The following is a 13,447-nucleotide window of genomic DNA, read 5'->3' as shown; positions in this document are numbered from 1 at the left end:
AGTAATTAATGACAGAATTTACATTTTTGGGTGAACCCTTTAATGGTGTATTGTGCATTTATATCATCATTTAAATATAATATAATATAATATTATATAAAATAAAATAAAATATAATATAATATAATATAATATAATATAATATAATATAATATAATATAATATAATATAATATAATATAATATAATATAATATAATATAATATAATATGTAAGGGATAATGTACATCCAGCTAGTTGTTATCTCAGAATAAACCCTGACAGGGTGATCAGTACCCTGACTCAACGCTTATTACACAGCTAAAAAGATTTGTTTTTACCAAACATGTTGAAATTAATGTTGAAGTTTTCAATTGTTACATGCGATGGTTAAGTGTTTTCAGTCACAAGATGGCGCCAGACAGTCAATGATAGCGGAGTGAATCATGTGTGTTATTCAGTTTGGTGGTTGTTATCTGGGAATAACATACCGCTGGATGGCTCGACTGACCAATCAGAATCAAGTATTTCACAGAGCTGTGTAATATAATATAATATAATATAATATAATTAGGGCTGTCAAAAATAGTGCGTTAACGACGTTAATTAGTTGTTTGTCGTTAATTAAGTCAAAATTTTTAACGCATTTCATGCATTCATGCAGTGTGACAAATTATTCAGGGCAGGAAAGTCTCGTCGATCTCTGAATTCTCAAGATAGCAAAAAAACAGCGGCGAGCGCCGCGACGAAAACACAGAAGAAGCTTAAGGTTTTACCCCAGTTACTCTCAAATACATTCATGCCAAGCTCGATAAACAGAGACGACTTTGGTACGCTGGAGCTTCTTCCTGTTATAGCGTCCTGTGTTTCACAGAACGCCTACAAGCAATGCAGCGAAAATTACAGCTATTTGGGAAACCATATGCATTTTTACTTGGTTTTACTGGTACTTGAAGCCTTCAAAACGTGAAAATATCGATCCTAAAGTATTGTGGCAGAGCAAATGAACACCTCCCAAAAACAAGAGTGCCCAGAGTGCAGAGGGCGCATGTTTGGGTTTCTGAGTTCATTCTTTTGAGTTTCTCTATGCATAATTTCATAGATATGTGGCTATATTTAACCACTGGTTCACCTAAAACTCTTACACTATCTGTAGTTAAATGGCATGGTTTGATATAGTGCTCAGGTAAATTTGATCTAAGTGAATGTTAAACTTTCGAAATCCAGAAAAAAAGAACCACATATTGATGAATCAATACATGGAAATGTATGTATCTGTGTCCTGTTATTTATCTTTTGGTTTGCATTTTAGAAAAAAAATGGTTAGGATTCAGGTGTTATTGCAAATAGTGATTAATCATGATTAATCCACTGAAAATTCATATTAATTTGATTAAAAATTTTAAACATTTGACAGCCCTAAATATAATATAATATAATATAATATAATATAATATAATATAATATAATATAATATAATATAATATAATATAATATAATATAATATAATATAATATAATATAATATAATATAATATAATCCATGTTGCAGTTGTGAAGTCACAATTTTATTTTCCTTTTATTGGCTAATTTTGAACCCTGTTCCCAATATATAGACATTCCACCTAAGGGGAATATCAGACAGAGCTAATATTCCTAATTTAAAGATGAATCAATGTATACAACACAAATAATATACTCCATATATTCCAGAACTGATAAATGCAAATGCATAATCTAATCAAAGACAGACATGATCTATGTGTGTAATTTCATTGTTCCATGTATCATTCCTAAAACTCCATAATAGAAACTTTGCAAATTAATTGAACTACAGCTAATTTAAATCTCTCCAGGTTTTGGGTAACATGGTTATCTGCTCTTTTTTAATGTTTAGAGCAGCTGACCCTATTTATCTTCATTTAGCAAATTAGGCCAGTCTCCAGAGCATTATTGTCAAAAATATGGGGACGTTAAGCAAACACAATCTGCCTTGTGCACAAGGCCAGTTTCTGTTTCCAAGCGAAGCACAGTTTGATTTTTTTTTATTGTACAGCATCGCGGACATTAAAAACCCATGGTTCCACCTCCGAGCTCTGGTGTAATTAAACATTTTAGATGCAAACCAAATTGCATATCTTCCTGCCTTCAGTTCAGGGGTCACTTGAACCATTACTAGCTCTTTATGAACACTATCTTGTGGCCCTCACTAATTAGTGTTCTGCTTTATCCACACATTAAAAAGACTGCATTGCAGCACACCACTCATTTAGTACTTCAAACACTCAGCTCACAGATTATCAAAGGAGAAGCCTTGAACGGCTTATTAATGTGGCCAAACAAGCCCCTTTAATAAAGCCGTTTAATCCCAACTAAAGAGCAAAACAGTACTCACGGTCACTGCAGAGGGGACCTCCGTATGTGGTCATGGTGCAGTCGCAGGTAAACCCCTCCCACTGCTGCAGACACACTCCCTGATTGGAGCATGAGTCCTCTGTGCAGGTTGTGCCAGGGCCGGCTGAAACAAGTTATAATTATTATAAATCACATAGACTATCATCGGGTCAACACTAATACAAGCCGTTATTATTAGTTTTTATTTAGTATCAGTAATAGTCTTCTAAATTAGTCTTAGTCCTGTGTCAAATATACTTTTTAGTCATATTTAGACAACCTTGTCCTGTTTTTGTTCAGTTAAGTCTTAGTCGAATAAATGTCTGAGCTTTTTAGTCTAGTTTTAGTCAATGAAATCAGGAAATGCATCCTTTTTAAAGGAGAAGCTCTAATTTGGGAATTTGAAGTCTTGATATCTGTCAACCGAACACACAAAAGCCTGTGTAGTAGAGGAGCAGTCCGCATAAATATTTTGTTTCCTTCTTTTGGCGAAAATAAAAAGAGATTTTGTTAAATAAAAACGAAATAAAATAACGTTATTCAAATAAAAAAAATGTTGATCATCAATGATACTGCATGTTGATGTATTCATAGTTATCATTTATTGACCTTATTGTCATCTCGTCATTTTTGTCATGGGAAAAAAATCATTTTTTTTGTCATAGTTTTCATTAACAAAATTAACACTAGATGATAAAGACTCGTTCAAAAAACAATGTCTCAAAATATTTCACAAGATTCGTCCAGCAACTTCCCTCTGATCAGATAAATAATTTATTTTATTTTTTTCAATTAAAATTTAATTGACTACTTTATCAGAATTAGCTAGAATTTTAATGAAAAACCCATAATACTGTATATATTTGATTACAAGCCACATATGTCATTTACATTAAAAAAAAAATACAATTCATAGCATTTTTTTCAATAATAATAATAATATGAAAAAAATTGTAAAAAAAAAAAAAAAAAATGATTGGAAAGTACAAAACTGACATAGAATGACATGTCGCTCGTGTCCTGTGTAGTCTTTATTTGCATATTTAAATGGTGTATTTTGAGTTTCGGGTCATACTGTATGTTGTTATGAACGACTCGGATCAGCAGTACACTAACCTTCACAGCCTCGCTTTACTTGGCCCACGCGGTGTAGAGCGTCTGCGATCAGGTCAGGAAGCCTGCCATTCAGGTCAACTGAGGCCAGGCAACCCTGGTAGCCATCCCGCGATGCTATGAGCTTGGGCAGACTGTTGTACATGCTCTTCCCAACACCTCCAATGTACAGCTCTCCTACACAACACACACAGGGAAAATATACACGGTTATCAACACATAACACCATAAGGTTCATTCAGCGCATTTCTTCTTTAAAGTCAGCTGATTCTCCATCTGGGGTTGTATATCTGTCTTTACAATCAGGCCGAAGCCAATGATGATAGTGTTGCATTTGAATTATGTTCTTCATTGAAATTATGTTCTTCATCCAAAATTGGAGCTTCATAAGGTGTGATCCTCTATGATGAGCTGAATTTGTGTGGTTCGCTTTTCAGCCAATTCCCTGCTGATGAAGGCTAATTCCAATGAACCTTTGATGTGTAGAACAAAAAGAAAAACAGGGTTGTCATAAAACGGCATATAATTATGCAACATCAAAGTTGCCCTTGAGCAACTCTGAGGAAGAGAACATGAGGATAAGCATATGTGAAGATGAAGGAGACGGGAACCCCAGAACGATATATAGACAGGTTTCTTGCTATAGGCTTCATTACGATGTTCATCAGTGATATTTGAGTGAGGGATTGTGATCAGAAAGAGATTTACGAAAGGAAAAGAGGCTTGAAATGACTTGGCTCTTGAACACAGTACAAACACGTCCCTGCGTCTGGCTCTTAAAAGCAAACTGATGCAACACTGTTCAGATATATATATATATATATATATATATATATATATATATATATATATATATATATATATATATATATATATATATATATATATATAAATTAATATTTCTTATTTTATTAAACAGTATATATATAATAGTATTTAATATGAATTATTAAACCCTAAATGCACTTAAATGCTTATTGACAAAACTGGGCAATATCATGTAGTAATAGCATTAAATAATAATAATAGGAATAATAATAATAATAATAATAATAATAATAATAATAATGATGTTATATTACTAAATCCTATTTTCTGTCATTTTTTAAGTAATGAAATAATAAAACAATGTAATGTTCTGGATATAAAACATACTACTACTACTACTACTAATAACAATAATATGCTATTACTATATTATATGCTTTGTTATTATATGCTATATTCTATATTCTATATTGCCCAAACAAAATGATAACAATATAACACATATTTTTTTATATACTGTACAATAATATGATATGATATATATATATATATATATATATATATATATATATATATATATATATATATATATATATATATATATATATATACACACACTCATCATCATCATCATCATACCATGTTATCGTATACCACTATACTGAACAGATTTATTTATTTTTCATATATATTTTATAATGAAATAATATAATTTGGGGATTTACAACTATGCATTAGTAGTAGCAGTATTGCTAATGTTACTATGTTTGTCATATGATGAAGTAATAAGGTTGATGACTGCCAATAAAATAAAATATTGTCCTCATATATAAAATATCATACTCCAATGCTATGTGGTTATATAAACAGACCCACAATTTGAAAAATAAATATGCTGATGTAATATTTAGTCACTGTGTTATTTAAGGTCCACACCGCTCTTTCATTCAACTCTTATTATTTAATGTTTTCATTTTGCAAACAAACGCTGTGGAAAGCATCAAAGATATTTGGGGACCTTCAGACAAACATTCGGCGGGCAGACCATGTTTAGAGGGCATTGTTTGCCAGTGAAATGCAATTTCCCACTGAGCTCTGCCGGCAAGACAGGCAATTACACCTTAAAACTGACAAGCAAGAACACGTATGGCAATTTTCGTCCTACGGTCGAAGAGTGCCCTCTCTCACTGATTGTTTGATGAAATATGCTCTTTTTCCACTCCAACTGAATAAGCCCAATTAGACCACCATTTAAAGCCCCGTTCATCTAAACCTCTGCACTCTTTAATTTTACCTCGCTACAGATAAGTTGCATTGTTTCATTCTAACTTTTCCCTTTCATTAAGAGCTCCTCAAGCCGACACACTTCAACGAACTACCTGTAATTGCCCTCGGTGCCTCTTCAATAGAATCCTGACTGGCTATAGCTCCGCCTCCTTAGGATACAGATTACATAATCATAGTCATTATTCAATTCAGTACAACAGGTGTTACTGGCTGAATCTTAATCGAGCTTCTAAAAGCACTGAACGTCAAAGTGCATTCAGCACCACAAAACCATTTCCTTGATTTATTTTTCATAAAACGTCTATTAATATTATTCTTCCACTGAGTCCATGCTTCAACTCCTAATCAAGACTTCAAGAGGACTAATCTACAATTGATGCACTTCATGCGGTGCATTTCATGTAGAGTGTACAAAATTAGGCCTGAAACGCAAAAAAAAAAATACTTTTTTTCTTTTTTTGAAACAAATTGTCTATGAATGGAGGTGCTTAACCTTCAGAAAATTTTCATAGCCTACATCTAGAGGTCAAACTAAATAATATACAAGGTATTTCAATCTATTAATTCATATTTTATTCATTTCATATGAGTGTTGCAGTTGAGTTTTGCAGTCTTGGTACCAAATTTAGGGTTGATATGAATGAGAATAATAACAGATAAAAACCTACAAGAACTACAAACCACTTTGAATAAATAACAATAATAATATTAATTTCTATTATTATTATTATTATTATTATTATTATTATTATTATTATTATTATTATTATTATTATTATTATTATTATGTTTTGGTATCAGCAACACAAGCTGGATCTGATCTCATATGAGCACCAAGGCTCAATATAAAAAAAAATAATAATAAAAATAAAAATAAAAAATCAATAAATTAATCAATCAATCAATAAATAATATCAACAAAAAATACATTTGTCTTACATTTACAGATGTTGTGTCTATGCCAGCTCATCCTCACAATAAATCCCAGCTCACAGTACAGAATCCGACGCTGCACTCAGAGAAGAAAAGCTCAGTCTGCTTCACACAGAACAGCCCATGCATGGTTATTAGCTCTGTATGTCTCACTGTTATGCAAAGACTATTAAGCAGACTTCTATCACAATATTCAATTATACACCCAATAGTTTTTTTCATTAGTCATTCAATGGATGGCTGGGCAGCGGGAGAGCAGAGCTTCTTTTGTGGGTGAGAGGGAGGAAAATCAATTGCTTTCATATGAAGGAACTGCAGGGAGATTGTAAAAATGACATCTCCAGTCATGCGTCTCTGTTGAGTAATGACGAAGCAATATCCCTGCTGGATAAAAATGGAAGACGGGGGGAAAGAAAAGAAGAAACACCTTTGGCTGTGCTCCATAACCGGTGGACAGACCAGATTAAAGCTCCCATAAAAGTATCCCATCATGCCATCAGCATCTCCACGTGTTGGAGATCTAGGGAAAAGTGTCACTATAGTATCACTAGTAGCAGTTGATAAGTGGTGTGCTAAGGGACAGATCACTATCACCTGAAGTATTCAGCTTTGGCATAATAATTCTGCACCAGACACAATACCTAAGTGATCATACTTCCAATTTCCAAATGGTTGATGAGCTGCAGCAAGACATACTCTGGAGCCAGTGTATAATTGAGACTTAGGCAACACAATGCAAGCTAATAAAGTGCTCTGACAACCACCCTTAAAACCTACTAAAATGTTTAAATCGACTTGTTTAATGTTGTATTTATTAACCTCTGACCTCCACAATAACTTTACTAATAGCAATGTCTGTGTATATTTGTGTCAGCTTCAGCTATAGGTTTAAGGAATAAATGACTCAAAAAAAAAAAAAAAAAGGGTTAAACTACTCAGTGAAGGGTACAATAGTTTGGGGTTAATTGCCGGTTTGTAGTTACTTATAATAGTGAATATGTGACAATTTGGCTATAGTTTGGGGAACAGATGTCTGCAAAAAATATTTCTCCGAGCATGCATACTTCTGAACTTTATGCCCTCATGGATGCAGCTATGGAAACACTTAAAAACTGCAGCTGACCTGACTGTATATGAACGCATGTTGTTTTTCTATTCAAAATATCATAAATTACAAATTGTTTATTTTGCACTTCTTAAAAAAATTTAAGAAAGAAAAATTATAAAAAAAGAAATTATAGTCTCTGCAATCAAATGTTATTCTAAATAGTCTTTATTATTCATTCAAATTTAATTTAATTCTGAATGATTCTATTCTAAATTACAGCGCAATACTGTGAGGCTCATCTTTGCATGTTAAGAGGTTAATAAATAAATACATTTATAAAATAAATAAATACGTACATAAATGTGTAGCTTACTTGTTTAGGAGAACTTTGCCTCGACTGAATGTGCCCCAACAGCTCATTAATAAACTCATTGACATTCACATTTTATAGCAACACCTGGATTTTTCCTAACGCCAGGGGGAACAGGAAAGCAATTTGGTTTCAAGTCAATAAAACAAATTTTTCAGAAAACATTTACAGGGGCTGGATAGCAGTTCCTTGTGGATGAAAAAAAATAAACTCAATTATCGGACATTGTGGAAAGTGGCTTGTCACGAGCGCTCTGCACATATGCTCATTTCAACACACATAACAGGTCAAGCGTCACTTTCCACTGGCTCCCTCACAGAAAACAACACCACATCTCAGCACCTTCCCGTCTGAGGATGTTCATTTTACACTTCACAGAAGAGCACCGGACCCTGGGGATTGTTACGCCACTCTCCATTCTCTCCGGCATAATTGCTTGAACAATTACAACTGACACGTACTGCGAAGTCGGTCTTTTGATGTTTAAAGGACTTGTTGTGAGGCAGCCAAATAAAAAAAAAGACCTTGGAGCCTGACAGAATTAGTTTCTACTTTATTTGATTTGGCCATTATTACTCTTGTACTTAAACCAACATGTTGACGTACAATTAGATTTTTGTGTTAAATACTTTTTTTCGTCTAAGCATCATGGTTAGACCATGAGCACTTTGTCAAAAATAACTATATTCCGAGTGCATAGTGTAGACATGTACTCATGTGTATATACATATGTGTGTATATGTATACACAATCCCAGCCACTAGTTGCATTAGGTACGCCTCTTCAACTGCTTGTTAACACAAATATCCATCAGCCAATCACAAGGCATCATCTCAATGCATTTAGGCATGTATACATTGTCGAGACAATGTGCTGAAATTTAAATCAAGTATCAGAATGAGGAACAAAATGATTTAAGTCACTTTGAACATGGTTGTTGGTGCTAGACAGGCTGGTCTGAGTATTTCCGAAACTGCTGATCAATTGAAACTTACACGCACAACCATCTCTGGGATTATAGGGAATGATCCGAAATAAAGAAGATATTCACTGAGCGGCAGTTCTGTCTGTGAAAATGCTTTGTTGATGCCAGAGGTCCGAGGAGAATGGCCAGACTGGTTTGAGCTGAGAGAAAGGCAACTAAACACTCATCACAACCAATTTACGAAGAAGAGCAACACGTTGAACCTTGAAGCCGATGTGCTAAAACAACAGAAAACCACAATGGATACCACTCCTGTCAGCTACCTGTAAGAACAGAAAAATGAAGCTAAAGTTCACACTAGCTCACCAAAATTGGACAGCAGAAGATTGGAAAAAAGTTGCCTGGTCTGATAAGTATTTCAGCTGTGACATTTAGATGGTATTGGCAGATTGGGCCATCCTGCTTTGTATTAATTGGGACAGGCTGGTGATTAATTATTTTTTTTTTATTATTATTATTATTTATTTAGGAATTGTTCCAATCTACCACATTACTAGACAATCAGCATTTTCAGAAAGGTAGTGGACACTGTAAAAAACCTTGTCAAATTCTTCCTTTACATACACTTCTTAGGTTAGATTATGGTCTTGACAAACAAAGTGGTTTCTGTTTTCTTTTTGTTAACTTTCTTCTAGTGTCGACTAAAACATAAAACTGACTGCCAAGATATCATCTAAGATGCCAGTGAAAACTCAGAACAGAGAACAACCTAAGATATTGCTCAGGCAACATCTGCTGATGTCTTTTCAGTCAAAACATTTCATTCCAACACACAAGAAAAGAACTAAATATATATATGAGATTCATGTTTATGCATTTCACATGAAGTAGAAGTTCATTTCTGTGCCCAGAGTCAAGCAACACCTGCTTAAGATAGCAAAAGCAGGTTTGGAAGCACTAAAAATTATGCAAAGTCAGTGGCGTGTTGTTGTTGTTTTTTTCTCTTTCCCCGTAGGCGCTGCTCTTTGTTCTTCTAATTACAGCCGAAACAGCGAAAAACGATAGCAACAGTGAATAGTACTGGAAGGTAGATTTCAGAAGCAACATGATTTCAACAAGGAGCTGGAAGCTGTGTAAATACCCATCAGGAAAGATACTCATTAAAGTTGAATGCAAGAGTTTGAAATCAAACCCAAGATGAGCGTAAAATAGCAAATATGTATCTAAGCATACCTAAGAATGAGATAACAGTTGATAACAACCATAGCGAGTGTAATGATGGAAGAAAGATCTGTTAAACTGAAAATCAGAAGTGTGGTACTTAACGGCTATGAAAAGAAATTGAATATGCTATCATTTAATTCATCTCGTTTCAAACCTGTCTGATATTTTGATCTATTTTTGATATATCTCTTGGTAACCAAATCCCTTTGATTACCATTGACTTATATTTTGTGGACAAATAAAAAAAAAAATAAGAAAAGAAAAGCTGTGTGTTTGTAGTAAACAAATCCATTTCAAGTCCACTATCCATTCAATATCCATCCAGACATACAATTACATGTATGCAATATCACTCAGCTCATGAAAGTCAAAAAAGCAAGGCATCTCAAATACGAATATGCATTGACAATGGTAAAATGTATATGGTAAAGTATTCTGAAAAGTGTGGATGAAAGGAAGTACCTTTGAGGTCCAGGTTGCGGGCTCCATTGGAGTGTTGAGTCACGGTGTGGGAGTCAATCTTGAGCGTGTGCACGTTGCTGTCATCACGTGACACCATCACGTTGTGCCACTGGTTGTCATTGAGCGGCTTGTCGGAGTTGCCCTTCATGAGCGACGGCCCATTGCCCAAGTCAAAAACATAATGGATGTACCTGCAATACATCAGTTCCCCTGTCAATCAAACAGCCCAGTGGAATCAGACAACCCTCTTTAGGATGACAATACTGCCTTTTTGCTTCCAAATCAATATCTGTAATAAGGCTTGAAAACTTTCCTGTCAGATGCTCCGTGTGCAGCCACAGTAAACAGTCTTCAACAAAGTATCCCTTCAACTTCAACACACTGTGGCTCCATACATTATATAGGCATTTATTTAGATGTTTTGAAAGTGTTTACCTATGTTCCACCATATTTTATACATAAGTTTGTCAGTGATAAATGCACTTTGGCTGAAAACTAATATGCCAATAATAGTCATGCATAAGATATGCTACCCTTTCAGTTATCAGCTAGCATTTTTTTGTTGTTGTTTCTGTAGCATATATTTATTTTTACATACAAATCACTGTAGTTTCCAGATTAAGTTAACAGTAGTGGAATTAAAACACTAGTAACTTTATTGCTTTTTATATTAATCGTGATTACGATTATCAGTTATATAGGCATTTATTTAGATGTTTTGAAAGTGTTTACCTATGTTCCACCATATTTTATACATAAGTTTGTCAGTGATAAATGCACTTTGGCTGAAAACTAATATGCCAATAATAGTCATGCATAAGATATGCTACCATTTCAGTTATCAGCTAGCATTTTTTTGTTGTTGTTTCTGTAGCATATATTTATTTTTACATACAAATCACTGTAGTTTCCAGATTAAGTTAACAGTAGTGGAATTAAAACACTAGTAACTTTATTGCTTTTTATATTAATCGTGATTACGATTATCAGTTAATAAAGACTTATTTTCACACATTTCCTTGCACTAAAATGTGTTATGACACAGATTTTTTTCACCATAATGCATGACTTAATTGCATTTTTGGTCCCACTTTATGTTAGGTGGCCTTAACTACTATGTACTTACATAAGTGTACTTATTGTGTTCATATTGTATTGTAAAACACTTTTGCTGCTATTGAGGTGGGATAGGGGTAAGGTTAGGGAGAGGGTTGGAGGTATGGGTAAGTTTAAGGGTGGGTTAAGGTGTAAAGTATGGGTCAACAGTGTAATTATAAATATAATTACAGAAATTAAATACAGATGTAATTACATGTAGTTTTTTTTTTAATATAAGTACAATGTAAAAACGTGTATGTACACAATAAGTACATTGTACTAAATTATTAATTAAAATGTAAGTACATAGTAGTTAAGGCCACTTAATATAAAGTGGGTCCCATTTTTTTGACATTTACATCACATAACCAGTTCCACATGGTATAGCTCTTCTGATTAGTAAAAGTGCTCAGGAGATCACCTGGTCCAGCTTTGCACTTGTGATGCACAGTGCTCATGTAACATCAGTCAAGACAAAAAAGACTTGAAGCAAGCTACAATAGTATGGTTGCTCCAGCAAAGTATTTGTATCTCTCACGTTTGCTTGTGTTAACAGTATCTGTTAGGGTTAAGGTAGGGTTTAGTGTAGGCGGAACTCTATTTTCAAATGCAAAAGAAGATTAACTTTTAACAAACTGCCATTATACGGTACAAACACCAACAAAATAAAACTTTGCCAGATTCATGTTCATCTGTTTAAATCTAAGCACCACCGGACATTTCACTTTAAAAGGGTCGCAAAAACCTAAAGCATAGCAATACCATTTTGCAGAAATGTCGCCACAGGCAAGTTTTTCCAATGAGCCCAGCTTGGATAATTTCCAAATCTTTCAAGGAAGACTTACCGTGAGCTTCGGGTTGTTTAGCAGTGAAATATGCTTTATGAGAAATCATATCTCCTCATAGAATAAGGATTTTCAGCAATAGAGCTCAAAAGTAACTGCAGCAGTAGTGCAATGCTTCATAAGACATTGAATACGCTGTCTTGTATCTTTTTTATGCTTTTCAAATACTTTTTTTGCTTTCAGTTGAACGTTAAAATACTGTGATTCATCTCCGAGCTGTTTGTGTGGCTTATAACTCTTTATTAAAGAATTGTCTGAAATGCCTAAATGTGAAAAAAATACTTCCAGAAATAAGACACTCTTGCGCTGTTTTCAAACCAATGCCAATAAAAAGCAGTGTTCGATACCAACAAGATCATGGAGATAAACAGTGCACTGCCAATATTTATTAAAACTGCTGTATAAACATTAGAATTTGCAAATGCGGGAAGTTGTTCTAAGTTCATACACCAAGATACTGCAGAGAAAGAAAGAACGAGAGAGAGAAAGAAAGTGTGCTTATTAGCCCTCTCTCATTTCACATGCTTGTGCAGACTCCGGTGAGAAGCAAGGCCACCTGCTGTCTAATTGCTTACTGAATGACTGACTTTCTGGACCACTGCGGCTGAGGAAGTTAAACATCTGAGGCAGCTTCCCCTTTTCACTATTTGTCTTTGCCCAGTGGAATAAAAATCTATCAGCAATTCAGGTTGTTGTACCTGCTATGTTTGGCATAAGCAGCATGATTGAACTGAAAAATCTTTTACTAGGCTGATTCGAGATTTCGGATCTCCCACGTGGCGGCTTTGGCATGTGGGTTGGGAACAGAGTGGGCTGCCAATAAATAGAATACTGTTAATCAAATAACACTTACATTACATGTGATTAAAAGCTGCTCTTTTTTCATCAAGGTCACCAGTGCTTACTTTATCTCTTCAAAAAGGATTGGCACTTTTCTTGTGAGCCGATTACAGTATCTGAGGCTTAGAATAGCGATCCACGCAATCATTCCTCTGAAATTGCT

The 13,447-nt window shown here is 34.3% G+C and overlaps 1 protein-coding gene across 13 annotated transcripts in view; it reads right to left on the bottom strand.

Moving 5' to 3' along the window:
* Nucleotides 1-13,447, bottom strand: part of nrxn2a (neurexin 2a) — a 339,692-nt gene that overhangs the window by 180,403 nt on the left and 145,842 nt on the right. For all 13 annotated transcript variants that reach the window (XM_052588890.1, XM_052588893.1, XM_052588894.1 and 10 more), the window contains 3 exons: nucleotides 10,502-10,692; nucleotides 3,488-3,661; nucleotides 2,373-2,495 (listed from right to left, as the gene is read on the bottom strand). In XM_052588890.1, coding sequence (XP_052444850.1) covers nucleotides 2,373-2,495; nucleotides 3,488-3,661; nucleotides 10,502-10,692 — 488 coding nt within the window. The remainder of the gene's footprint in view (nucleotides 1-2,372; nucleotides 2,496-3,487; nucleotides 3,662-10,501; nucleotides 10,693-13,447) is intronic.

Source organism: Carassius gibelio, chromosome B21 (assembly GCF_023724105.1).
Source record: "Carassius gibelio isolate Cgi1373 ecotype wild population from Czech Republic chromosome B21, carGib1.2-hapl.c, whole genome shotgun sequence".
Taxonomy (NCBI): Eukaryota; Metazoa; Chordata; class Actinopteri; order Cypriniformes; family Cyprinidae; genus Carassius; species Carassius gibelio.
This window is presented reverse-complemented; position numbering and strand designations above follow the sequence as displayed.